Source organism: Raphanus sativus, chromosome 6 (assembly GCF_000801105.2).
Source record: "Raphanus sativus cultivar WK10039 chromosome 6, ASM80110v3, whole genome shotgun sequence".
Classification (NCBI taxonomy): domain Eukaryota; kingdom Viridiplantae; phylum Streptophyta; class Magnoliopsida; order Brassicales; family Brassicaceae; genus Raphanus; species Raphanus sativus.
The window spans coordinates 5,358,888-5,383,069 of record NC_079516.1 but is presented as its reverse complement, the minus strand read 5'-3'; the positions used below and the strand labels follow the sequence as shown (position 1 = coordinate 5,383,069).

Sequence of the window (24,182 nt, the reverse complement as noted above, 5' to 3'; positions counted from 1 at the left end):
CGCGCTTTTAAACTTTGTATTTTCTTCTAATATATTCTGTATTTTAATTTATGTTCTAGCTTGTAACATTTCTTCCTGCGTATAAAACGAAGCTTTCATATTGTATAGATTTACTTTGAAGATTGTTATGATTGCCGGGTCTTTCCATCATTGCTTTGAAGAATTAATTACTTTCCCTTCACATTAAGTGGGGATTTTAAAAAGGAAACTGAGTAAATGTGAAAAAGGGAATTCATGTGGGTGAATATGAGGTAAACCATGCATTAATGCCGCAATTATAGTATAAACTGCGTTTAAATAAACCCATCTTAAGTAAATTCACGAGATTCTTGTAGCAAATAGTGACCTTTTCTATTAGTGAGACGGACATTAGTTGAGATATTTCGACCAAAAAAAATGTTGAGATATCATTTGATTACAGAAGATAAATAACATTTACTGATTATTTAGATTAATATCCCAAAACGTCATTCATCATTTTTATATATGTCAATCATTTAGTTAAATTTGAAATGATTCTCAAACAAAATGTTACATCAGGATATAATCAATCATTTAGTTTACATTATCCCAACAAAACGTGTTAATCGATGACTCTACGTGGTTTGCCTCTCCTTCTCTTAGTAATGTCTTTGATCAAATTTTCTTCGCGTATAATGTTCGCTTTCTTGACCGGCCAACAATATACATGTTTGAAGTAATAGTTTTTAAGTGCACACACGAGACAAGTATATACAATTGATTAGGGAGCCTGGATTTTAGCATATTGGGTTAATAATAGTCGTGCAAAACTATATTTTGATACAGACCTATTGGTGACATGTATTTCTTTTATAAAAAAATCTTACTAAACAATAGATTAGTAATTAGGTGTTAAGATAGCTAAAACTCCTACACTTGAAATCCCGTGAACAATTTTTTTCCTTATTCTCCTACACAAATTGGATAAATGTTTTTACATATAAAATTTCTCAAAATTTTTGGATTTGTAGAATAAATCAATTGAGATTGACGCCAAGCGTGTGCCAGCAAGAATGGATGACACGGACGGTATATATTTTATATAACAAAAGATATGATGTATCTGTCCAGCAATTTTTGTTTCTTGATCAAAGATTCATCAAATGAAAACAGATGTTAAGAAAACATTAGATAAAAACAAAACACAAACTTCTTGGAAACCTGACGTGTATGATCTATCTACAAAATATTCGTCGGGTGACAACAGCAATAATCTCATCAAGCTAATATATATAGCTATTACATTTTTCGTTTCGTTTGTCTCATTGTTAATGATTCGAGTTCTTTAGCTATAAATTTCGTAAGACTGTGTGGTGCCGTGGTGGAGTGGGTATTAGGTATAATTATAATTTCTATTGACACTTGACGCGGGCTACAAGTTCAATAAATACAAAGTTGTTAGACAAAGAAAAATAAGAAGTTCTATACACAAAACAACTTACATTTATTAGCTCCTAACCAAGCACTTTCAGAATCATCAATCAAGCCGTTGAACTACTAGACCATGTTGTACGATAATTGACTAGACTATGCGTTATGTGGTGCCGTTTATTTGTTTGCCGACAGACTACGCGTCGTTTTCTGTTTTGATTTTCTTGCAAAAGTTAGACGACCGTTATTTTCGGTAGGTCCACCGGGCAACTATTTGCTTCCATAACATGGTCCTGGTGCGTGTTAGTGTGTATTGTGTGTGTGATTTTTATTTATCTATTTTCCAATGTCCTTTATAATCGATGGTATATGCTTATATGGTTTACATTTAAAGATATTGTTTCTACCCACGAATTTTAAAGTAATATGCCAATTAATATATAGATCATCCCACTAGAAACCCTTTATAATTCTATATAGGCTCTTGATTCTGTAGATTATTAGTAAGCTCGTAATGTTCACAAACTTGGTCGTTACTCCTATTCATACGTGTGATTTGTTTATGCTTTTATGATTTTATTCCTTGGAGTCTATGACTCATGTATTGGTATATGTTTTGTGTTTTATAGGGACCGAATAATATATTTATATTTTAGTTTAAATAAATAAAGTATTGAAAGTTATTCCATCACAAATTTCCAAGAATATTAAATAAGCACTTCTCAACAAGTAGTCCACCAAAAAATCATAGCAAAAACATTGAAACGGTATCTATTTAGACTCATCTCTAATGATTTACTCTATTTTTTCTAAAATAGAATGAAACTATAATAGAGTTGGTTGTTTCTCTAATAATACTCTATTTTAGAATAAAAATAAAGTGATGAAAAAATACTATATATAGAGTAAATCCGTTTTTTATTCTATTATAAAGTGAAAAATAAAATATTATTCGAAATATATTTTTTACTCTAAACTATATTGTAAAATAGAAAATAAAATGGAGCTAGAGCTTTTAGAAAACAAAACAAAGCATTTGTTTTGATGTCCTGTAAATACTATTACATTAAGCATTTGTTTGATGTCCTGTAAATACTAAGATACATATATTATATTCATAGATATATATGTCTTTCTTCAAAATATGAACATATAATTGGTCTTGTAAAATTTCTTTTTTTTATTAAAAAATACAGGTTTCCTGTTTGAATATTAAAATTGACCGCCTTTTCAAATGACGCTTATATTTTTTGTTTTATTTTTTTAAAGTAATTTTTATATTTGATATTTTTGTAATCATATTTTTCTTTGTAACTGAGTCATATTTGTTTTTAATATTAATTTAATTTAATATTAATTTAATCATATTTGTTTTTAATATTAATTTAATTTAATAGAATAATCTTTTAAATAAATGAAATACATATTTGGACAATATTTATCACTAGATTATATTACTATTTTAATAGATAATTGGTTAATGTCGGTTTATTTATTTACTCGTCAACACATAAAGAAAAGAATGCTTTGCTTGTTGGATAGTTTACTTTCTCAAGGAATAAATAGGATTTTAGAACTGACAGTATACAGTAGGAACCGACGTATTGCGTGCATGTCAAGAGAACAAAAAGTTATTTGTTCCAGAAAAACTCACAAGTCTTGCATTAAATGATATAAAACGTGCTTTTTAATCTATCTATACTGAGAGTAGAGAGAGCCCCGTTTAACCGACTGGTCCTTAGTCCTTGCATACAATGAAGTCCTTGCGTATTTTTTTTTTTTTGATAAACTCTATCGGCTGATTCGGTCAATCCCGGTAGGAACGCACCGAAGTGCTACACTGGTGGACTAATTCCCGCGGTTCAACGGTTCAAAGGACACCATGAGCTCCGAGCGGACTCGGATCGTACGGGCCATAAGATCCATGAAATCCAAGTTGGGCCACCACACTGCTTGTCCCAAGTTTAGAATGTCTTCTGACTAATGTCAGGGGATAGACAGACCGCCTGCATTTCTAGCTACCAGGTAAACCAATTGGGCCAAAACCTAATTAACAGACTTCCCAACAAAATGTTGTTAACAGCAAGGAAGGAGAATCAAACCCATGACGTGGGAGTTGCACCCTTAACTAAAAGCCGTCCTACCACTAGCCCACTACTTTGCGGGCCTTGCGTATTTTTATTATAACGATAGTTGCAATATATTCATATTCACCATGCCAAAACCAAAATAAATCTTTAATAACTACACACATGAAAAAATAACCACAATATAAACTCAGATTTCCAACCATAGGCCATAGAGGTTTATGAGATTCAACATTAACTCCAATAAGCGTTATGTGGATTATTAGAAAACAGTTTAACCATACACGTACAGTCACATATTTATACAAACTTAGAAACATTGATTTTGAGGTAAGGTGTGAGAAGAAATACAACACTGACTACTCAGGTATGATGTAGTGGTACATCGGGTTTGGAACGGTGCTAAACGTCTCAGCTTCGAAACCTATCTTCAAATTACCTATTAGTTTGGTCATGCAACGTTGGTATCTAACTTCCATACAGAGCAATTGGGTTTATTTGTCGCCAGTGGACCGTTCTCGGGGAATTATTATAGGGCTCAGTCTAGACATCTCAGGTCTATCAAAAAGAAATTCAACATGAGCGGAAACAAAAGGACATGTGTAGATTATTGGGTCATTTAAGACAGAGGTCCACTTTCTCAATACCTACACACTCACGCAAGCGAAATTTTATTGGGTTATTGTGATGATGGCCCACTTTCTAATCACCTATAGGTGCGTACGTTTATCCGAATTTGTCACGTTAATCCTTCTCTTTTTTCTCTAGCATTAGCCATTTTAGATGGAATAATATAAAAATCGATGAATAGACAAGAAAGAAGATGATGGACCGGATTATGACCTTCGTAGGCCTACTCTTTGAAGAGTACTCTGTTTTTGAACCGGAACTTGGTTTATGGAATAAGTCCTGGCTGAACCGACACTCGGTTAAGATGTTGGTTTGTGAAATAAAATCAGATGAGTTTTGTGTTGTTTAGTTTTTGAGCTTGACCGAGTAAAATAATCTAAATAGCCACAGATCAAAAGTTATTATTCGCATTGGTTAACAACCAGAGGCAAAATCAAACAAGAAGATACTATGATATATATGAAACCAAAAAAGACTTCTTTGGTACAGTTGAAACTTAACCCAAAACTTCCACAAGATTTCATAGTAGGAACTCATTTCTCACATAATATCATCATCCATGACGTCTGATCTCTTTCCATTATGTTCCAGAAACAGTAAAACTCCACCAGCTCCATCGGCGGATAAAGCCTATCCCTCTTTTAGTTGATGCAAAATAACCCATGAAAAAAAAACCGAGATTCTAGGTTTAAAAAAGACAAGATTTTCAGGGTCTTGCACCAACAGAAGAGAGATAGAAAAAAAAGTTCTGTGGAGAGCGATCACGCCATACAGCTACCAGCACAAACGGAGAGCTTCAAGGAAAAGAGATGGGAGGAGAGGAAAATATATATATACATATTTAGTTATATGTAGAGGTTAATTTAAAGGAGAACTCAAAGGACTCTCTCTCTCTCTCTATTCGTCACCATGGATGTACCAGCAGCACAGCATGGTGGCGCAACGGCCGAGAATATAGAGACGAGCTCGTTGTTCCTTCACCAAGGAAACACATTTGCTTGTAAACGCATGACCTTTGTTGAACTTTATCTTGAATTCTGCCATGAGTTGATAACTAAGGTTTTATATTAGTGTGATCTAAGATTGAGAATTTTGTTTTTGTTTAGTTTAGGGTTGAGACTTTGGTTTCCCAAAAAAACCCTTTTGCGGGTGGTGGGAGAGAGAGAGAGAGAGCAAATGAAAAAATTGTGATGAAGTATAGAAGGATTTGAAGAGCTTATATATAGAAAAATAAATAAATAAAAATGGTGGTGTAGAAAAATGAAAAGTGAATTAAGAGGAGATAAAAATATGGGCTTGTTTTCTTCGATTAATTAATTGACATTGAGATTTGCATGGTTCGCTTTGAATTCTCCAAGGAAGTATACTTTCATGAAATCATAACTTTGAACATAAAAGTTGTTATTCTGTTTCTAATCTATTATATATGGCTTGGAAAATAAGATATCGTTAAATACTACATTTTCACTTTGTATATAATTAATAACATAGAAACTTCCGTTAAAAAGTGTTTAGTTATATGTAAGAAACGCGGTAAGCACAGCTGTTGATAATATTATTTGTTTTTGTCCCCTAAATGAGATTATTTAGTTTAACTTGACATTATTGTTTAATAGGCTTCAAGTTCAACACAACCTAAAAGAAAGAGTAGAAAAGGGAGAAAGGTGAGCATGAAAAGAGGAGAGATGCTGAAAGAAGACATAACATTGAGATTGAGTATTTGAGTTTCGGGGAACATGCAACCGGCAATCTTATATTTTGCCTTCTCCACTTGAGCAGATTTGTTTGGTTCGCTCCTCTTTTTATAATCTCAACTCAACTTATCTTTTTTTTTTGTAAACTAATTTCAACTTCTCTCTCAAGAGCATATCAAATGATCAAATCAAAATGGATCAACAATTATATATATATATATTTTTTTTTTTTTCCCTCCACAAATATAATTGGATCAACAATTATATTGATAAACCAAATTATATAAAGAAGAAAAAAAATTCAACCGCAATAACTGCATTCGTTTTGCTATGGATTGTGCCAACCTATTTTGTTTTTGTTTTTGTTTATTGGGGTATATAGAGCGAAACCAACCCATTTGTAAAATAAAACTTAAAATATAGTTATGAACTTATATATTCGGCTAACCAACTAGTAACAATTTTGTCTGTAGAGTATTTTTAAAAGAAGGAATTTAAGTATGATTGAAGTTAAGATAAAAAAAACTAGCAAAATATATATATATATATATATATATATATATTTTTGTAACAGGCAGCAAAATTATATTTATAAATGATTTTTATTTAGTTTTGTTAACTTGGTAAGTGTTTATTATAATTTTTATACCAGTAAACAAAACAAACATGAACTATAACATTTTCTACACTGTGGTCGGTCAATCGATATCTCAGCTCGGGTTTGAAAACATATCTTTAAGCATATTATCATAACTAAAATATGCAAATACAATATCTGAAAGCGAGATTGTGACTGTTCCCGTTTCTCTATCTTTTGCTGCGGTTCTACAGCTAGTAGAACAAAATCATCCATCTTGATCTCTTCCTCATTTTTCTAGTAGTTTCTTCGTTACTTCGTGTATCAATTTCCGGATCACAACAGATTTGCATCTCATTCAAATCCTCATCAATCATACATGTTAAGATATGAAGACTTCATAAATGTTTTTGTTTGGGTCTAAGCCCAACCAGAATCAGAAATCTTTATTATGTTGTTTCATATAACCAAACCAATATTCCCGCATTCCAATAAATTGAAGGATATATATATGTATATGATGACATTTAGATCCTAGTCAATTGCATTGAGATATAATCTTCTTAAATAAAGCGCAATTTTAACAACGTACACTATCGGTTTTAATACGATGGGTCTTAGACCCATTTGGACTACCCATTTTGTTTTAACGTCCCTACATTCAATTCAACTTATATTTTATCTTGATGTTTTCAAGGTGGCAAAGGTGCAATGCAATTGATTTACGAAGTTATATATATTTCCTGTCAGCAGACCTTACCTATAGTATCATCTAAGTATTGTTTTTTACACATTTGTAAACTCTTATTTGTAAGAGAGTATAGTTCTTTTATTAATCTTGAGTATTAGTTCTGTAAACTCTTGTTTGTAAGAGAGTAATAGTTTCCGTGAATCTTGTTTGTAAGAGAGTTTTCGTTCTATTTACAAAATCAAATTAAAAATGCAATGGTTTGAGTGTTACAGAAAAAAAAACACAATGGGTTTAAGTCATCCTCAAGATCATAATGTATTAACCTGATTCATTTCAAGAATCATAGCTTAAATAAACAAAGTACATATATATAGAGATTTTATTAATCTTGAGCTGTAAAAAATTGCAATATGTTTTTTTAAAAAAAAAATTTTTAAAAAAAAATCGGACTTTTTTTTTTTTTTTTGAAACCTTTTTGAAAAAAAAAAAAAAAAAATCGGACTTGGAATTGATGAAATGATACTAATGTAATCACGTATATATAGACAAAATATGCAAAATGACTTTATCTTGGTAGTGTTTCAAAAAAAAAAAGACTTTATCTTGGTATAGTTTCCATATACAAAACGTTGAACATTCTATTTGTATACCATACATACACTAACACACTCATATCCACGTCCACCCTCTATATTTATGTTTTTTGGCTCAAACATTAACTTATATTTATATTTACCAAATCATAGTATACAATTAGACCTTATAAGAGATCTCGACCACCGTTACACAGCTATGGTCGATCTAGTATCACTTAGGAGCACTTGAAAACTATCTACGTTATCTTATCGACCTAAAAGTACACTTAACCTAAAACTCAAACGAGAACAAACTCATTCAACTCAAATCAGAAATAATCAGTCTGGAAATAATGAATCGCACCTCAGAGTAAACAAAATCTATCGATGGACTTGGACCTAATAAAGACTATCAATTTTGCACATATCTATTGGTTCCAACAAGATTGGAGTGAAATTCATGTACCAACAACTTGACACCACAGGCACATTCCATATTAGACCCAATAACACCAGAGATGAAAGTCCCGAAACCTTAGCCATAGAGATGAAACAAGAAGAGAACAACGTACAAAAACAACTTAAGGTACACTGATTGATTATTTCCTAAGTAACGCAAGATAGAGTGTGAGAAGAAGCTGCACTCAGCTCCAAAATTTGAGTAAGAAAGAGAGCTAAAGTCAATGGATATAGAATTTTTTTTATCATGATCACGAGACGGGCATGTACTTGGAGCCATTGATGCTACTCGCAGGACGTTCTCTCCTTGCGGCTAAGTTCTAAGTCTGAGCGGTCAATAGCGTTTTGATCAGTCTTGTCCATTTTTTGTGTTTAGGAAAGAGAGATCTTTGCCTCTTATAATTTCAAGTATTACGAGTCATAAAACAGACAAAACAACCGCTCAATCATTCAATATTTTCAAGCGATGATTATGATGCCAGTCTCAGTCTTAGGAAGGTGACTGTATTGTTTTGTTTACCCTAATTTTTCATTTGATCCAAATTTGGAATTGCGCACCAGAAAGTGCTAGATGGTTGATATCTGATTAGACTTAAGAAATAAATGAAAATGATATATAGGGTGTTTATTAAAGTAAATTGAGTTGTATTCTTTTTTGTCACAAAAATTGAGTTGTATTCATTCATAAATTTTCCGGTTCTTTAAGCATATATTTTCTCCAACTGTTAATTTTCTTTTCCTAACTAACAAAATTCATTCACATGTATAGTTCGGCGAATTTTTCAAAAGTAATGGCAGATTTGCAAGATCTTCTGAAGTAACAAGAGTTTTCTATATCCATAATCATTAATAACATATTTACCTAGTTATATCAAACAAATAGTATATGCTAAACACTAACACTAAATGATTCAATCTTTTGCTTGGCACGACCAAACGAATTTTGACCAGCCTATAAGGAGACAGAACGAATCGAATCTGAATATAGTTGAAATGTGAATAGCAATGAATTCGTAGCACTAATTATCGGATCAAAATTTATGGCATAGACCACGCGTCGCATTAACCATGAAATATTCCTTTTCTTTTGTCTTGTCTAATAAGTAAAGTTATTTAACTTTTAAAGACCTAGAAGTAATTTTTTTTTTGACAAAGGGCTTTCATATTCAATTTCTGCCTTAGCAATTAGCATAGGTGTGAGATGTTATCTATCAAGATGTACTCATGCAAACTTTATCTCGCTATAGGGTTTAATCACCCTATATTGTAACCGTTTACGTTTTTAAAGACCTAGAAGTAGTTAACTGTAACTAAACCAATATTTGAAGCGTGGAAAACTAGTTGAGTTGCTAATCATGAAACAAACATCAAAATCCAAGTATATAATGGATATCATTGGGAGGGTTTGAGTATCATACGACGTGACAGTTTCAAACGATCGGTTAATCCCATCCATGACCAAATCTAGAAAATAGACAGACTAGATGAGTATCCGTATATCTGGAATCTAACATGGAGAAATAGAGAACAAAACAGAGCCAAGGTCAACTTGCCAGACACAACCAAAGGGCTGAGTATGTGACCAAAACAGTGGTCATCATGAACCGGTTGTATGTAAACCGGCAAGTCATCCTTGGCTCAATTCCACTCTCTGTTCCTTCATGCAAGACCTTCTGACACAGCGAGAGACTCCCATCGTTGTCTCTCGATCTAGAGCTGCTTATTTCAAATGTGTTATCTTTTCCTTTGACTCATGTGTTGTGGTAAAGCCTAGTTGAGATGCATTGGCATTTATAGGCATACAAAGGCGACAGATTTTGTATATTATTTTATCCTTGATTCCATTTCCCATATGCATGGTTGGGAATTTTGACTAAAACCCTAATTCATCAAGAATAAAGTTTAAAAGTTGGAATTAGAGAATATAATCTAGAAGATGGGCTGACCAAAATTTTAAAAATTTCCACTTTCCGATTTATTTCGAATAGTTTATATTCGTTCCACTACTTTAGTGAAATATGTAATTAGGTAACACAATGAATATATGTAGATCGTCGCAGAAACCAATAGAAGAATTTCATTTTTGTGGATAAGTGGAATATTTATGATCGCATGCGTGTATAAGTATAATAAATACTTTAAGGCATTCTTCAACAAGAAGATTTACATGTTCTAGAGTCTGTAAATTAACGTCAGCAAAAAGGATTTAGAGCAGGTGCGAGTCTAGATATGATTTCTTAGCTAGGGGTGTACAAAGCGTATCAAATAAATCAAAGGGTGCATAAGAAAACAATGTTCTATTCTATCTAGTTTTTTTTAAAAAATATGGATGCACATACATTCATTGTCTTTGCTGTAGCTTCGCCACTGATTTAAAGAGCCTACATCAATCTAAATCCATTAGAGAGTTCAGTTAGTAAAAATTTTATTTTACTGTTACAAGAAAAAACTTTTTGTTTTTATATATATCTCAATGATCAGACGGTGACGGGAAGCTTGAAGAGGTAAAATGGTCCCATGCGGCGCCGTATTGAATCAGCTCCGTTTCTCCGCCGTATAATGAAGGTGGTCCATTAATCTGTTTCGAAAATGAAAGCTAAACGAGTAAACGGCAATGGTTGTTGCTAATTTATTTGGGCTTTTGATTATGAATGAAAAAGCTCCCACATAGTTGTCCCCTTGAAAGCAACTTCTAACCCTATCACTTGATTTCACATCCGTACCCGTGTCTTTGTTAATCTAAGCTTTGGTAATGATTGTATATTTTTCGAATTAGATTATGAAACCTATTTTAGCTCGGGTGTTTTAACATGGTTTGCTTATAAAAGCATCCACAATGGTGTACTTGGTTAGAGGAATCCTTAGGATTATTAAATATTTTTTTTTGTTTTTTTAAATAGTTAAGGACTTAGTTAAAAAAGAGTGTGCAATGGTGTTCCTTATATTTGAGATATAAAAAAATGTATTGCATAAGAGTAGAAAACACAGGAAACTCAGACACAAACATTTCCCAAAACCAAACCTGCAGCTGGTAGATCATTGTTCTCAATGGCTTGTCCTACTTTGCTTAAATTGTAAAGAAGATCCTGCAAATACCCTGCAACACATACACACACACACGCAAATTTCTGGATCAGGTTCTCTGTTTTCTTTTCTTTGAACAAGATCAAAAACAGAACAAAAGAAACATGAAAAAACCTGCAATTTTCTGCAGTTTGCAACACCACTCCCCAACAAGAGAGAAGGTCTTGAACAGCATTCATGGTGGGCATAGCTGGAATAGCTCCTCTCTCTGTTACAGTAATAGCTCCACAAGCATTTGCGAATAGAAGCGCCTCTCTTAGCTTCTTCTCATCCTGTAAATATATATCACACATAAGTCCACCTAGAACCGAAACGTATCACAAAGAATGAATTTTTATATACGACAAAGAGTTAAACATGCAAGAGAGTTAAAGTGTCTTTACTTGCAAGAGTTTGTGGAACATTGACGAAAGAACAGGCTCAGGTATCTTCTTAGTTACTTTCAAGATATCTGCAAGAGATCCTCCATCCATATATTCAAGAGCTATGCTGATCTGTCCCGAGTCAGGACTATAAAACGCTCTGTGGAAATCCACAAGTCCTTCATGACAAGGAGCTTCACACATCGTCCTTATCTCTGTAAGCAGTTGCTGCCTTTTCTCCTGCTCAACCAAATCAATAAGCATTCAAAGAAACATACTATATATGATGATATCCAGAAGGTGAGTTACTTTAATTACCCTTTCGGAGATATTGATTCTCTTCAAGGCTAGAAGCCTGTGTTTCGGGATATGAATAGCACGTTGAACAACGCTGCTAGCTCCGCTTCCTATAGCTCCAAAGACCACAAGAAACCCTTCTCACGATGAATCGTTTGGGTCTAACGATGAGGATGAAGAGAAACCCTTCTCAGCATCAAACAAAGGAGAGGCTGAACGTGTCTGGTCTTTTGTAGAACTCCGGCAGAGCTCCGGCAAAAAGAATAATCGAACATAGGAAACAAAATCAAAATTGTCAAGCTCTGATTTTAAAAGTTTGAGTCTTTTAATCAGGAAATCGAACACAGGAAACAAAAATCATATATAATCAGGATGATGGAGAAGAAGACTCACCGGATCGGAGGCGAGGAGGTGGGCGATTCGAACGATGGAGAAGAAGATTCACAGGAAACAAAAAATCAAACGAAACACAACTCTTGCTGTTCAGAAAAAAAAAAAACACAACTCCCTCCACCCAATGGCAACATGCCACGTCCCTAAGGATTTGATCCTTATAATCCTTATTTACGGATCAATCCTTAGTTATTTAGTTATTATATTATTATTTTATTCCGAAAATCATTGGATTAATTGCTAAGGATTCCACAAGGATCACCGTTGTGGGTGGTCTAACCAACGGACTTGCCTATAAGAATTAAACACTTCATAGGTTTAATAAAACTTTCTTATATATAGGTTTGATAAACCTAGAAAAAGTATTAACCTAAATTATACTCCCTCTGTTTCATATTAATTGTCGTTTTAGAGAATTTTTTTCGTTGCAAAATAAGTGTCGTTTTAGAGTTTCAATGCAAAATTTATTAACTTTATTCTCCATTCTATTTTTCTATTGGTTGAATTGTATCGGTAATGATGTTTTTATATTGAAAATATGCAAAATTAAATGTTTTCTTAATCCGTGTGCACAAGTCTAAAACGACACTTATAATGAAACAGAGGAAATATTAAACCTACAGTATTAACATAGTAAAGCCCTTTTTCAAGAAAAAAAAAAGTATTAACATGATGTTTTCGAATTCGTCTAATGACGAGACGGGGTTCAAGTACTATTTAACATACTAGTTAGATGGAAGTACTTCACACACTCTTTATAAATTTACTTAACTGCTCAGCCACATCGTTCACAAATATCTTCTCGTCCATCTCCTCATTTCTCTATTTGTTATTTACTCCTCCCAACGAAGAAGCTTTCTTCTGCCTACACTCTCCTTCCCCATGGAAATAGTCAAGACCGTCCAGGTTCATCGCCGAAGTGGCTCCGACTAAGTTGATCTCGGCGACGAGAGAACCTTTCAAGAACATGTTGACCACCATCTCCTAAGAAGATTTCGACTTTGAAGTACTAGTCAGAGCCACCGCAGAGAGACTCTCTTCACCATGCCAAGGCTTTCCCCTTTTGGTCTCTTTGTCACTACACCAAAACCAACAAATTTTCTTCTTCTTCTTAGACAGTTAAACTTGCATTTTTCATAAACAAACCAAATATCAAGAAATCATACGTTTCTTGGAATTATCATCCATCAACTTGTTTAAAGAGAATCTTTTTGTAATTTCTCAGCATCAGAATTGTTTGTTTACTTTTTCATCTACTCGTTGAATCTCTCGGCTTCATAATTATTCATGTCACTGCTCATTAAAGACTTTTTACATCTTTTATTGATCTTTAATTTTACCACCAACCAACAATCCATTTATTTTCTTGTAAGCCACGTGAATGTTTTAAGCAAAACTAAAGCCAGGAGCTTTCTTACATTAAAATATATGTGAGAACCGTGAACGTTCATCTATAAGACTCAATATATGAGATATCTTTTTTCCTGTTAATTACTTTTTACTCTGCTCCAAAACTGAAACAAAAATAAGGACCCCAATGGGGATATTACCGATCGATTTCACAGGAAAAAGTATGTATCATTTCTCTCTGTACCACACCAAGGGGATGATTTGTGATGAAAATTAACACTTACAGTGTGTAGAGATTTTTAACGGCTAAAAGTTTATACAAATGAAGTTCAATGTTTTGTCAATTTATTAACACAGATTCTTATTCTTACTCAATTCTTCTCTTTTTCTCACGCACAGAAAAAAAATATTTTAAAAAAAATTGTTTACAAAATAAATTAACCAAAATTTCATATTTTTATTTATTCAATTCCTCCATTTATTTTATTCATTTTTACGTTTATCAAATGGTAACTCTTTCTCTGGTTTTACGTTGCATGATATATATTCAGTCAACATTCATATATGTCAACTACATGAAAAAATGCATTATTGTGACTAAAAGTCATGAGAATTAGATAAAAATCGATTAATCTTTCTTACCTTTCAGGTACAGAGTAGTTCGTATGAGTTATAGAATTCGGAAGGTACATATCACAAAACAATCAAAGGTTACCTTACAAGACTGATGACACACTACATCATCATCATCATCTCTCTGTATTAGCCTGTGACACCAACGCTATAGATTCACTATCATCATCTCCTGGAGTTTCGGAGATAACTCGAGAAGACGCTTCTTTCTTCAACTTATGATTGTTATAAGCCGCTACACCAGCAATGGCTGCGTGTAAAACCACACAAAGCACAGTTATAAAACAGAAGCAAAAACTAGTTGGTAAGTGAGGGAGTCTCTTACCAATGGCGTAACCAAAAAGATTAATGACTGTGAGTTTTGTGTCGGCAAAGAGAAGAGCTGAGACCAAGACAACCACCCAGTCCTTGACAACGCCAGCAACTCGGATAGTGAGAGCACTCGTGTGAGAGATCACCAGGAAAACCGACAAGTTGAGAGCGAATGTACAGAGGGAGTTAAGTGTCAACACCAGGAAATGGAAGTCCCATGTGCCACCCCCCTCCTCCATCTTCGACTTCTCTAGGAAGATCCACGGTAGAAACAAGCAAACAGCACTACATAGAGATAAAAAAAAAATACACATCAATTAAGGCTTTTTACATAACAAAGAGAGAATTTGCACACGTGTTCTTTTCTTACCTGCAGGGGCTCACATAGTACATGAGAGAGATTGGGTTTAGTTTAATGCCTTTCCTCTTGACAAGAATCTCCATGAAGATAAGCCGCAGCGCTTCTCCAACTACACCGCCCATTTGGTAAACTACACCGATCCAGTTGATGTTTAGCTCCCCATAGGACGCAACCAAAACACCGAAACTTATGATAGACATAATCAAAAGCATCCTGCAGCTCATCATTTCAAGGCCAGCAGCTACCCCAAGAACAAACACAGCAACAGGCACTGCAAGTTCAAGAATATATCATCAGTATCCACTACAATCCAGCTCACTAAGGTGTAAGTAGACAAAAGAATGCACTTACTTATAGCCTTCAGCATCTGGGCAAAAGAAACAGAAATGTAGAGATAGGCAGTGTTTCCTAACCAGAGGGTCATGGCAAACATGGCACCTATTGGAATAACTGATGTAACATATCTGAGTACATAAAAGCGAGACCAATGTTTATTACTACTAAACCAAAGATGAGTAGCGTGATGAGTATTTTTCAACTACTCCAGAATATATAAAAAAATGCTTACAAAGTCTTTTTTTCTTCCTTACATTTCTAATGTCATTCCTTCCTCTACCTTGAAGATCTTCATGAAGGAAAGAGAGACCAAAAGTTAGAATCTTTTAACATTCTTCTAACTTACGAAACAAAGAAAGGAAGATGATTGCATGATTGAAAAGAGTACCTTAAGAACTTTGGTGAGAAGAAAGCACAAGACAGAGGAGAAGATCATATGGAGCAAAGTCAACCCAAGCGGATATGGAAAGTTTATTTCTTTAGATGACAATACCCACTGCACAGTCAGATACACAACAACAACTTTAGTGATGTAGAAGTTAAATATATCTCAGCTATAGAAACATAACTTATCTAAATCTTATAATATTATCTAAATCAACTAATCATTCACTTCCTAATCCGATTTTAACAGTCCGTAACATCTGATCCGCGAGATGCAACATTGCTCTTAAACCATCACAGTCAAGTAAAGATTCATACATTGCATCCAACCCTCCCACACACAGACGCAGCTCAATCTAACGGATCGGATCGCAATTCGAGAGAGTATATGAACAATAAGATTTGAAGGATACAGATCGAGATTGTGAGATTTGAGTTAAAGACCTTATTGAAGAAGATTTGACCGCTAGAGAGAGCGATGTAGAGAAGAATGTAAGCATATGTCACGAACTCGTCTCTCACAACGCCTCTGCTCCGATCCGCCGCCGCCATTGAATCCGATCGACGGTGATGATGATGGTGATCTCTGATTACGACTTTGCTTCGTCTTCTCTCCTTCATTCACTGAAGCTTTTCACTTTCCTATCTTAGCAAACAACAAGTTTGAATATTCTGACTCGACGCATTCTGAATCTCTAATGGGCTTTACTCACATGAAAAGCCCATTATCTCTGGGCTTTTAAGCTTCTTGTGGAACCTATTCTCTGTTTTATAACGTATAAAGCCCATAATTGTTCTTCATCTTTACTGTTTTTTCTTCTGTTTCTGTTTCATCATGATTCATCTACTCTTGGATTTATGTCCTTTCCAAAAGTAAATAAATGATTGGTTATTTATGGAAATAATGTAACTTTTATCCTCGAGAAATGTAAACGATAATACGAATGAAAAGCTTAAGGATCACACAAGTTGCTCTTGTGGATTAGACACAACCCATCTCATCTTTTGTCCATATCTCCTCGACCATTCTTCACCTCCAGCTTCTCATCCATATTAAACAATAGTAACATAACAAATATATACCATTTAAATAAATATAAAACATTTGGATATATAATTTAAGCCTTCGTTACAGCCACCCTTCATCTCTTCCGAGACCTCTCCATTCCTATCAAGGTGCGTTAATAAGACCAAACAGAAACACGTTTGTCTGAATTCTACAAAAGGTGACCAAACTCGAGTCTTTTTTTACTCTTTTTGACAGAAAAAATATGGAGATCACAAACGTTACCGAGTATGAAGCAATCGCAAAGGAGAAGTTGCCTAAGATGGTATATGACTACTATGCGTCTGGAGCAGAGGACCAGTGGACTCTTCAAGAGAACAGAAACGCTTTCGCTAGGATCCTGTCAGTTTTTTTACCTTTTTCTTTAAGATAATATTATTATTATATGTATACTGTTTTGTTATTGGTTTCACAAGAGTGTGTCATACCAAAATGTTTTTGACAGCTTTCGGCCTCGGATTCTGATTGATGTGAGCAAGATTGATATGACAACAAACGTCTTGGGTTTCAAGATCTCCATGCCGATCATGGTTGCTCCTACTGCCATGCAGAAGATGGCTCATCCTGAAGGTAAAAAAAAATTAAAAAAAAAAATAAAAAATCTGCTATGTCTTGAAACATATGTAGAAACTATGTTGTAGAGATAACAGACTAAGGAATGTTCTAATGGAAAATAATAATACAGGTGAATATGCTACGGCTAGAGCTGCGTCTGCTGCTGGAACCATCATGGTATATAATATTATTATTTGTCACAAATTGTTTTTTCATCCAAACACAAGACTTTGAATCATCTTCTTCCATGGTGTTGTAGACACTCTCTTCATGGGCTACTTCCAGCGTTGAAGAAGTTGCTTCCACAGGGCCAGGGATCCGATTCTTCCAGCTCTATGTAAGTTACCTACTAGGCATGTTGTACAACCCCTGATCACATTCGATGGGTTCACACGTTAGGATTGATTGTTCTGAGTTTAGGTATACAAGAACAGGAAAGTGGTTGAGCAGCTCGTGAGAAGAGCCGAGAAGGCAGGGTTCAAAGCCATTGCTCTCACTGTAGATACCCCAAGGCTAGGTCGCAGAGAGTCTGATATCAAGAACAGGTCAAGTCACTCCAACTGAGATGTTATAGCTAGAAACTGTAGAGTAATTAACAATTTGCATTTTTACTACAGATTCACTTTGCCTCCAAACTTGACATTGAAGAACTTTGAAGGTCTTGACCTCGGAAAGATGGACGAGGTAAGCATCCATCAAATACTATCCAGTAAAATAGTCTGAATACAGGCAATGATCCACTACTGTTGCAGGCCAATGACTCTGGCTTGGCTTCATATGTTGCTGGTCAAATTGACCGTACCTTGAGCTGGAAGGTGGGATAATACAACAAATCATAAGTTAGCATATAGCAAAACACACAGAAACTTGATTTCAGCTTTTCAATAACTTTCGTGTATACAAACAGGACGTCCAGTGGCTCCAGACAATCACCAGCATGCCAATTCTTGTCAAGGGTGTTCTTACAGGAGAAGATGGTAGAGTTACAATCTGACAAACAAATGTTTTCATCAAGAAAACCTAACCAACTCAACTGTTATTACCCTCTTGCAGCAAGGATAGCGATTCAAGCTGGAGCAGCAGGGATCATAGTGTCAAACCATGGAGCTCGTCAGCTTGACTATGTCCCAGCAACAATCTCAGCCCTTGAAGAGGTAAAGATCATTGTCGGCTACATACATGCATCAATTTTTTTTCTTGCTCATGAAAGTGTGGTGTCCACTGTCCAACAATTTCAATTCTCTTCTCGTGTGTTCAGGTTGTTAAAGCGACACAAGGACGAGTTCCTGTCTTCTTGGACGGTGGTGTTCGACGTGGAACTGATGTCTTCAAGGCACTTGCACTTGGAGCCTCAGGGATATTCGTAAGCATCATTTTTTTTTCCATTTACCAGAAAGGCCCTTGAAACCACTGACAGTTTATAACATAATGTCTTTAATTTGCGTCAAATCTCAGATTGGTAGACCAGTGGTATTCTCACTTGCTGCTGAAGGAGAAGCTGGAGTCAGAAAAGTGCTTCAAATGTTACGCGATGAGTTCGAGCTAACCATGGCACTAAGTGGGTGCAGGTCTCTCAGTGAGATCACTCGGAACCACATTATCACCGAGTGGGAGACTCCACGCCATTTGCCCAAGTTATAGAAAGAGGCAAACAAAAAAAAGAAAAAACAATAGACCAGAGAACAGCAGCAACACAGAGCTATGCAATGGATTAAACCTATTGATATTCTTCTGATTAATCTCTTTGGCTATTTATTTCAAAAGAATGGTTTCTCTGTCGTATCCAAAACTCGCAAAACAATGACTAGAGATTCCCTTGTAATGCTATTTGCCTACTTCTACCTTCAGTCCCATTCTTCTTCCTTATACAATAGAGACAACTAGCATTCTGTTCACAAATTACAGTATAACCATCATCAAAAGTCAAACACAACAGTTCAATAGTAAAAGACTAAAGTGAGCCAGAGATGTTAATGGGCTCTACCTATCATACCAATGTCCAAACAAGATTGGGCTTGAACGTTATCATTAGGCTTATTGCTTCCACTTTCAACATCTCTTGGATTTATATATCCTTCAAAAAAAAAGAAAACAATTGGCTTATGAATTACTATTACAGAACGATAATATGAAAGAAAAACTAAGGAACACACAAGTTGCTTGTGAATTAGACACACACTATCCCATCTGATCTTTGTCCGTATCTCCTTATCCATTCTTCACCTTTAGAATCTCATCCATTGCCAACAATATTTTCAAACTGTCACAACACACAAAATACTTTTAACTCTAAACCAGATATAAACTTTGAAATATATATATGTATATAAAATTATATAAAGGTTTCTTTGCCACTCACAACACCTTCATCTCTCTCCCGTGAGGCTCAGTTTGGAAAAATGGAGATTACAAACGTTACCGAGTATGAAGCCATTGCAAAGGAGAAGTTGCCTAAGATGGTATACGACTACTATGCCTCTGGTGCAGAGGACCAGTGGACTCTTCAAGAGAACAGAAACGCTTTCGCCAGGATCCTGTGAGTTTTCGCTTAAAACTTATGTTTATACAAGATAACACTTTTCTTATTTGTTTTACAAGGGATGTGAATCTGATATACATACCATGGGATGTTTGTTTAACAGCTTTAGACCTCGGATTCTGATTGATGTGAGCAAGATTGATATGACAACAACCATCTTGGGTTTCAAGATATCCATGCCCATCATGGTTGCTCCTACTGCCATGCAAAAGATGGCTCACCCGGAAGGTAAAGATTCTCTGCTTTCACTTAAAACATTATGTAGAAAGAAGTTACGTAGAAAGCGAGAAGTAGTTATAGTATCGCTAGTGATAAAGATTTAAGGCTTAGTTCTAATGACTGTGATGGGAACTAATACAGGGGAGTATGCTACGGCTAGAGCTGCGTCTGCAGCTGGAACCATCATGGTATGTTATTACATCGTTAAGAGTGACTCTTACACTTCCCCGTGTTTGTAGCTTACTCATCCTATAACACATGCATCTGGTTTGCGTTGTTCCATGATGCTTTCAGACACTGTCGTCATGGGCTACTTCCAGTGTTGAAGAAGTTGCCTCCACAGGACCAGGGATTCGATTTTTCCAGCTCTATGTAAGTAATCTTAGTCGCTCGTTGTAAATCCAAATAAAACTGATCACACTTGATGGTTCGGTTCACACGTTAGGATTGTTCTGAGTTAGGTATACAAGAACAGGAAAGTGGTTGAGCAGCTCGTGAGAAGAGCCGAGAGGGCAGGGTTCAAAGCCATTGCTCTCACTGTAGACACCCCAAGGCTAGGTCGCAGAGAGTCTGATATCAAGAACAGGTAAAGCCAAGTCAGTTTAAAATGTGACAAGAGTTGAGTACAATTTAATATGCAAATGCTGAGATTATAAACTGCTGTGCTTCTCCTGCTACAGATTCACTTTACCTCCATACCTGACATTGAAGAACTTTGAAGGTCTCGACCTCGGAAAGATGGACGAGGTACGCCTCCATCAGATACTATCTACCATTTTAGTCTGAATATGATTCACAAGGTTTCCTGAGCTTGTTTTGTTTCCACCTGCAGGCCAATGACTCTGGCTTGGCTTCATATGTTGCTGGTCAAATTGACCGTACCTTGAGCTGGAAGGTGCGAAAGTACAACAGTTTAAAAGATAGACATCAAACCAAGTAGTTAGAACAGGAACTTGATTTAGGACAGCACTAACTTTCATTTACACAAACAGGATGTCCAGTGGCTCCAGACAATCACCAAAATGCCGATTCTTGTCAAGGGTGTTATTACAGGAGAGGATGGTCGGTAACCCATCTTACAAACAAATGTCTTCTTTCACTAAAGTTTAGTAAAAATACCTAACCAGGTCAACTATTATTATCCTCTTGCAGCAAGGATAGCGGTTCAAGCTGGTGCAGCAGGAATCATTGTGTCGAATCATGGAGCTCGCCAGCTTGACTACGTCCCAGCAACAATCTCAGCCCTTGAAGAGGTACAAACGCCAAACGTGTTCTCATATATGTGTTTCTGTTCAGCAATTTCAGCATCGTTCTCCTCTGTTCAGGTTGTCAAAGCGACACAAGGACGAATCCCTGTCTTCTTGGATGGTGGTGTTCGTCGTGGCACAGATGTCTTCAAGGCACTTGCACTTGGAGCCTCAGGGATCTTCGTAAGCATCATATTTCCAATTAACCCAGAAAGCTGCTTGAAACCACTGAACAGTAATAACACAACTATTTTGTATCAGATTGGAAGACCAGTGGTATTCTCACTTGCTGCTGAAGGAGAGGCTGGAGTCAGAAAGGTGCTTCAAATGCTGCGTGATGAGTTCGAGCTGACCATGGCACTCAGTGGGTGCAGGAATCTCAAGGAAATCACCCGTAACCACATCACCACCGAATGGGACACCCCACGCCCTTCAGCCCCACGCCCTTCAGCAAGGTTATAGAGAGACCAAAACCACAACCACAACCACAACCAAAACCAGAGAAGAGCAACAGTACAGAACATTGGTTTCCTTCTACCTACACTCCATTCTTCTTATTGGTCACTTGGCTTCCTACTTTGCTATCTATCTCAAAAACTTGTTTCTCCCTATAATTGAATCATATACAATGGCCTAAAGATTCTGTAAAATGCTACTTGGCTTCTTCTACCTACAGTCCCATTCTTCTTGCTTAAAACAACAGAGACAAGTATTAGATCTGAAGATATAATAATACACTACTGAACCATGAAACTAGCTATCATCACCTCGCAACGGCCTAGAATTCAACTGAAAACTCATGAATTAATATCAGTTTCTTGTGATGAACAATGGACATGTCAAAGTGTGGATAGTGATTGCAACTTAATGCTTTACAAGTACAACTATGGAAGGAGAACGAAATTTAAAAAAAAAATTGAACAAAGTGACATTCACAAGAGAAAGAAAGCTAACGCACTTCATTAGTTCATTGCAGTTCTACAGAGACGTGTACGAGTTTGATTAGTTTCAATCTAAAACGGCCAGATGTCAGATCCACCGGGCTTCTCCACAAGAATCCGATTGTACTCCGGCCTCGCCGTCTGCAAAAATTAACAAAATTAACTCAAATCAAAATGAGACGGATTCGAATTTCGCTACGATCGTTTGAGTGAAACTACCAGATCTTTGAAGATGACGTAGGCTATAACGAAGAACATCACAAACAGGATCTCAAACTCAGCTAATCGGAACAGAGAAAACACTGAGTCAACGAACCGAGTCAGATACGAGTCGTCCCTCCTCATACCGATCCGATTAGTTCCAGCACGCCGCCCGATCATCCTCTCCCCTCGGCTTTGATCACGGACCACCGTCGCTCCGAGTCCGAGTTTGTTAACCGTCGAGGAATAAAGAAGAAGGTACTCCTGGGCCGGAGAAGTTATAATGGGCCTTATATCGGTAAAGCCTTCTACAACTTATTAGAGAGCCCCCAGTAATAGATGGTCCAAGAAACGGCGAGTTGTTCACCCGCCAACGACTTTGTATCGAGGCCGTTATTAACATCAGTGGAACATAAACACGACAAGGTGTTTCATGTTGAATTGTTCGGAATAATGGATGAGATAGGGCAGATAGCATGTTATCTGTTGGTTGCGCTACTTGGTCACGTGTCACTTGCAACGATCTTGAAATTTTAAGAAGTTTCAAACATTTTACTATATAAATCTTGACAAAAGAGATTTACATAATTTGAGGATGCAAGTACATATTAAAATTACAGACCAGAACTAATATTTTACTTGTTTACGTCTAGAACCTGTCATGATCACTTGGCAGCATACTGAGTTTTACCAACAAGCAACTCCTCATCTAGTGGAGACTACTAATAGACCACCACGATGTGATTTTTAGCATACTAAGTTTCGGCAGCCTTATTGTATTGAGTAGCAGACAATTGTTTTGATCCATGATCAAAAGTTATCGACTCAATCCGCAGCCTTTTTCTCCTCTCTCTTTGCTCTCTTGACCTCTCATCAGGTTTTTCAGTTTCAAACTCGAAAGTAAGCAATGACAAGTGTCGTTTTCATGCATTAAAGAGATGGGGAGAGGATGTTAGAGAGAGAAGATATGTTCTTCTTCTTCTTAATCAGTCAGTGCCCTGTGAGACTGGGTTTGTGGTTACGTTGACGGTCACGTGGTTATGTCCTTCTCGGCCATCGAAACCTCTAATACGTCCAGAAGTTCTCGCGCGTGGGCTGATTGTGACATTTTATCTCTTTCGGGAATATGACGATTATGATTGAAAGCTATTTGATTTAAGTTCGTTAAATCCAAAAGTATATAGAAAGAGAAATTGGTCTGGTTTATCCATTTTGTAGCTTTCAATCTTGTGCTAAGTTTTCATATCATCTTAAGCGGTCCATGGTGGCCTGCTTCCGGACAGATGTTTTTGTAGCGAGCAATATTGCAAGATAACTAGTTTTTTTTTTTTTGACAAAAATACGGAAACTAGTTAGAAAATCTAATTCTAATTAATATCATCGTCCTATATTTGAAAGGATAACGTTTTGAACCATATAGCATATATTCTCTGGTTAGTTTGAATCACATTCATATATACACCTTGGGCCAAAACCTCGACTAAAATGTGAGTTATGTTAGGAAGTTGTATATTTTGTCACGTTATAACAACAACGTAACTAAAGGATAATGGGTTAATCAGTGAATGTGTGATATTCACGTGAACATTATTCAAAGATTATGACGGATGCTAAGAGCGAGATGTTGTTATAATATAATGCATAAAACAAATTTTTAAATTTGTACTATAGTACAGTATATACTAATATTATTAAATAACATCATAAATATATTACAGAATAAGAAAATGATTGGCCTATCTTAACGCCGAAAGGTCGACCTCCACACAACACAAAATCCCTCAGCTGTTTAATGCT

At 35.8% G+C, this 24,182-nt stretch overlaps 5 protein-coding genes and 1 long non-coding RNA gene across 11 annotated transcripts; 2 read left to right on the top strand and 4 right to left on the bottom strand.

The window, feature by feature from the left end:
* Positions 1-10,418: 10,418 nt before the first annotated feature.
* On the bottom strand, positions 10,419-12,359 carry LOC108812755 (mitogen-activated protein kinase kinase 3-like). 3 transcript variants are annotated; one of them, XM_056987528.1, is made up of 5 exons: positions 11,870-12,314; positions 11,573-11,791; positions 11,304-11,461; positions 11,128-11,202; positions 10,419-10,683 (listed from the first exon to the last, which is right to left on the bottom strand). In XM_056987528.1, exons 2-4 carry the CDS (start codon positions 11,753-11,755, stop codon positions 11,151-11,153), a joined length of 393 nt encoding a protein of 130 aa, XP_056843508.1. In that variant the 5' UTR covers positions 11,756-11,791; positions 11,870-12,314; the 3' UTR covers positions 10,419-10,683; positions 11,128-11,150. The 3 variants fall into 3 exon arrangements, with proteins under 3 accessions (XP_056843508.1, XP_056843509.1, XP_056843507.1); XM_056987529.1 differs by lacking the exon at positions 10,419-10,683 and having other exon boundaries at positions 11,027-11,202; positions 11,870-12,097; positions 12,242-12,359; XM_056987527.1 differs by lacking the exon at positions 10,419-10,683 and having other exon boundaries at positions 11,027-11,202; positions 11,870-12,313.
* A 1,845-nt stretch (positions 12,360-14,204) lies between these two features.
* LOC108807104 (probable sugar phosphate/phosphate translocator At3g14410) lies at positions 14,205-16,274 on the bottom strand. Of its 2 annotated transcripts, XM_018579355.2 has the most exons (7): positions 16,062-16,274; positions 15,622-15,729; positions 15,488-15,522; positions 15,249-15,361; positions 14,907-15,168; positions 14,550-14,821; positions 14,205-14,474 (listed from the first exon to the last, which is right to left on the bottom strand). In XM_018579355.2, exons 1-7 carry the CDS (start codon positions 16,236-16,238, stop codon positions 14,341-14,343), a joined length of 1,101 nt encoding a protein of 366 aa, XP_018434857.2. In that variant the 5' UTR covers positions 16,239-16,274; the 3' UTR covers positions 14,205-14,340. The 2 variants fall into 2 exon arrangements, with proteins under 2 accessions (XP_018434857.2, XP_018434859.2); XM_018579357.2 differs by lacking the exon at positions 16,062-16,274 and having other exon boundaries at positions 15,466-15,522; positions 15,622-15,732.
* Positions 16,275-16,637: 363 nt separating this feature from the next.
* On the top strand, positions 16,638-19,085 carry LOC108805776 (glycolate oxidase 2). Of its 2 annotated transcripts, XM_018577715.2 has the most exons (12): positions 16,638-16,793; positions 16,882-17,025; positions 17,129-17,253; positions 17,369-17,415; positions 17,498-17,575; positions 17,659-17,783; positions 17,856-17,922; positions 17,991-18,053; positions 18,146-18,215; positions 18,292-18,392; positions 18,497-18,601; positions 18,694-19,085. In XM_018577715.2, exons 2-12 carry the CDS (start codon positions 16,889-16,891, stop codon positions 18,877-18,879), a joined length of 1,104 nt encoding a protein of 367 aa, XP_018433217.1. In that variant the 5' UTR covers positions 16,638-16,793; positions 16,882-16,888; the 3' UTR covers positions 18,880-19,085. The 2 variants fall into 2 exon arrangements, with proteins under 2 accessions (XP_018433217.1, XP_018433218.1); XM_018577716.2 differs by lacking the exon at positions 16,638-16,793 and having other exon boundaries at positions 16,914-17,029.
* LOC130496022 (uncharacterized) lies at positions 19,050-19,736 on the bottom strand. Its single transcript, XR_008935049.1, has 4 exons — positions 19,598-19,736; positions 19,392-19,498; positions 19,223-19,312; positions 19,050-19,126 (listed from the first exon to the last, which is right to left on the bottom strand). It is a non-coding gene; the product is annotated as an uncharacterized LOC130496022 (long non-coding RNA).
* On the top strand, positions 19,585-21,912 carry LOC108835960 (glycolate oxidase 1). The gene is made up of 11 exons (XM_056987754.1): positions 19,585-19,774; positions 19,881-20,005; positions 20,138-20,184; positions 20,291-20,368; positions 20,458-20,582; positions 20,677-20,743; positions 20,829-20,891; positions 20,989-21,058; positions 21,149-21,249; positions 21,322-21,426; positions 21,505-21,912. Exons 1-11 carry the CDS (start codon positions 19,638-19,640, stop codon positions 21,703-21,705), a joined length of 1,119 nt encoding a protein of 372 aa, XP_056843734.1. The 5' UTR covers positions 19,585-19,637; the 3' UTR covers positions 21,706-21,912.
* LOC108835961 (uncharacterized) lies at positions 21,333-22,629 on the bottom strand. 2 transcript variants are annotated; one of them, XR_001947040.2, is made up of 3 exons: positions 22,404-22,629; positions 22,202-22,325; positions 21,333-21,471 (listed from the first exon to the last, which is right to left on the bottom strand). XR_001947040.2 is itself a non-coding variant. In XM_018609176.2 (2 exons), the coding sequence occupies exons 1-2, from the start codon at positions 22,563-22,565 to the stop codon at positions 22,257-22,259; spliced, it is 231 nt and encodes a 76-aa protein (XP_018464678.1). In that variant the 5' UTR covers positions 22,566-22,628; the 3' UTR covers positions 22,028-22,256. The 2 variants fall into 2 exon arrangements, 1 of the variants encoding a protein (XP_018464678.1); XM_018609176.2 differs by lacking the exon at positions 21,333-21,471 and having other exon boundaries at positions 22,028-22,325; positions 22,404-22,628.
* Between the last annotated feature and the right edge of the window lie 1,553 nt (positions 22,630-24,182).

What these genes read in the sequence shown, in the direction of transcription:
- LOC108812755 (XM_056987529.1), bottom strand. Translation starts at nt 11,755, where the DNA reads ATGTGTGAAGCTCCTTGTCATGAAGGACTTGTGGATTTCCACAGAGCG. An exon ending in TGTTCCACAAACTCTTGCAA is followed by an intron (nt 11,462 to 11,572) that starts GTAAAGACACTT and finishes ATATATTTACAG; the next exon opens with GATGAGAAGAAGCTAAGAGA. An exon ending in CAAACTGCAGAAAATTGCAG is followed by an intron (nt 11,203 to 11,303) that starts GTTTTTTCATGT and finishes TATGTGTTGCAG; the next exon opens with GGTATTTGCAGGATCTTCTT.
- LOC108807104 (XM_018579355.2), bottom strand. Translation starts at nt 16,238, where the DNA reads ATGAAGGAGAGAAGACGAAGCAAAGTCGTAATCAGAGATCACCATCAT. An exon ending in GAAGGAATGACATTAGAAAT is followed by an intron (nt 15,362 to 15,487) that starts GTAAGGAAGAAA and finishes TTATGTACTCAG; the next exon opens with ATATGTTACATCAGTTATTC. An exon ending in TACTATGTGAGCCCCTGCAG is followed by an intron (nt 14,822 to 14,906) that starts GTAAGAAAAGAA and finishes ATCTCTATGTAG; the next exon opens with TGCTGTTTGCTTGTTTCTAC.
- LOC108805776 (XM_018577715.2), top strand. Translation starts at nt 16,889, where the DNA reads ATGGAGATCACAAACGTTACCGAGTATGAAGCAATCGCAAAGGAGAAG. An exon ending in AACGCTTTCGCTAGGATCCT is followed by an intron (nt 17,026 to 17,128) that starts GTCAGTTTTTTT and finishes TGTTTTTGACAG; the next exon opens with CTTTCGGCCTCGGATTCTGA. An exon ending in GAGTCTGATATCAAGAACAG is followed by an intron (nt 17,784 to 17,855) that starts GTCAAGTCACTC and finishes TTTTTACTACAG; the next exon opens with ATTCACTTTGCCTCCAAACT.
- LOC108835960 (XM_056987754.1), top strand. Translation starts at nt 19,638, where the DNA reads ATGGAGATTACAAACGTTACCGAGTATGAAGCCATTGCAAAGGAGAAG. An exon ending in CTGCAGCTGGAACCATCATG is followed by an intron (nt 20,185 to 20,290) that starts GTATGTTATTAC and finishes TGATGCTTTCAG; the next exon opens with ACACTGTCGTCATGGGCTAC. An exon ending in ACCGTACCTTGAGCTGGAAG is followed by an intron (nt 20,892 to 20,988) that starts GTGCGAAAGTAC and finishes TTACACAAACAG; the next exon opens with GATGTCCAGTGGCTCCAGAC.
- LOC108835961 (XM_018609176.2), bottom strand. Translation starts at nt 22,565, where the DNA reads ATGATCGGGCGGCGTGCTGGAACTAATCGGATCGGTATGAGGAGGGAC. An exon ending in ACGTCATCTTCAAAGATCTG is followed by an intron (nt 22,326 to 22,403) that starts GTAGTTTCACTC and finishes TAATTTTTGCAG; the next exon opens with ACGGCGAGGCCGGAGTACAA.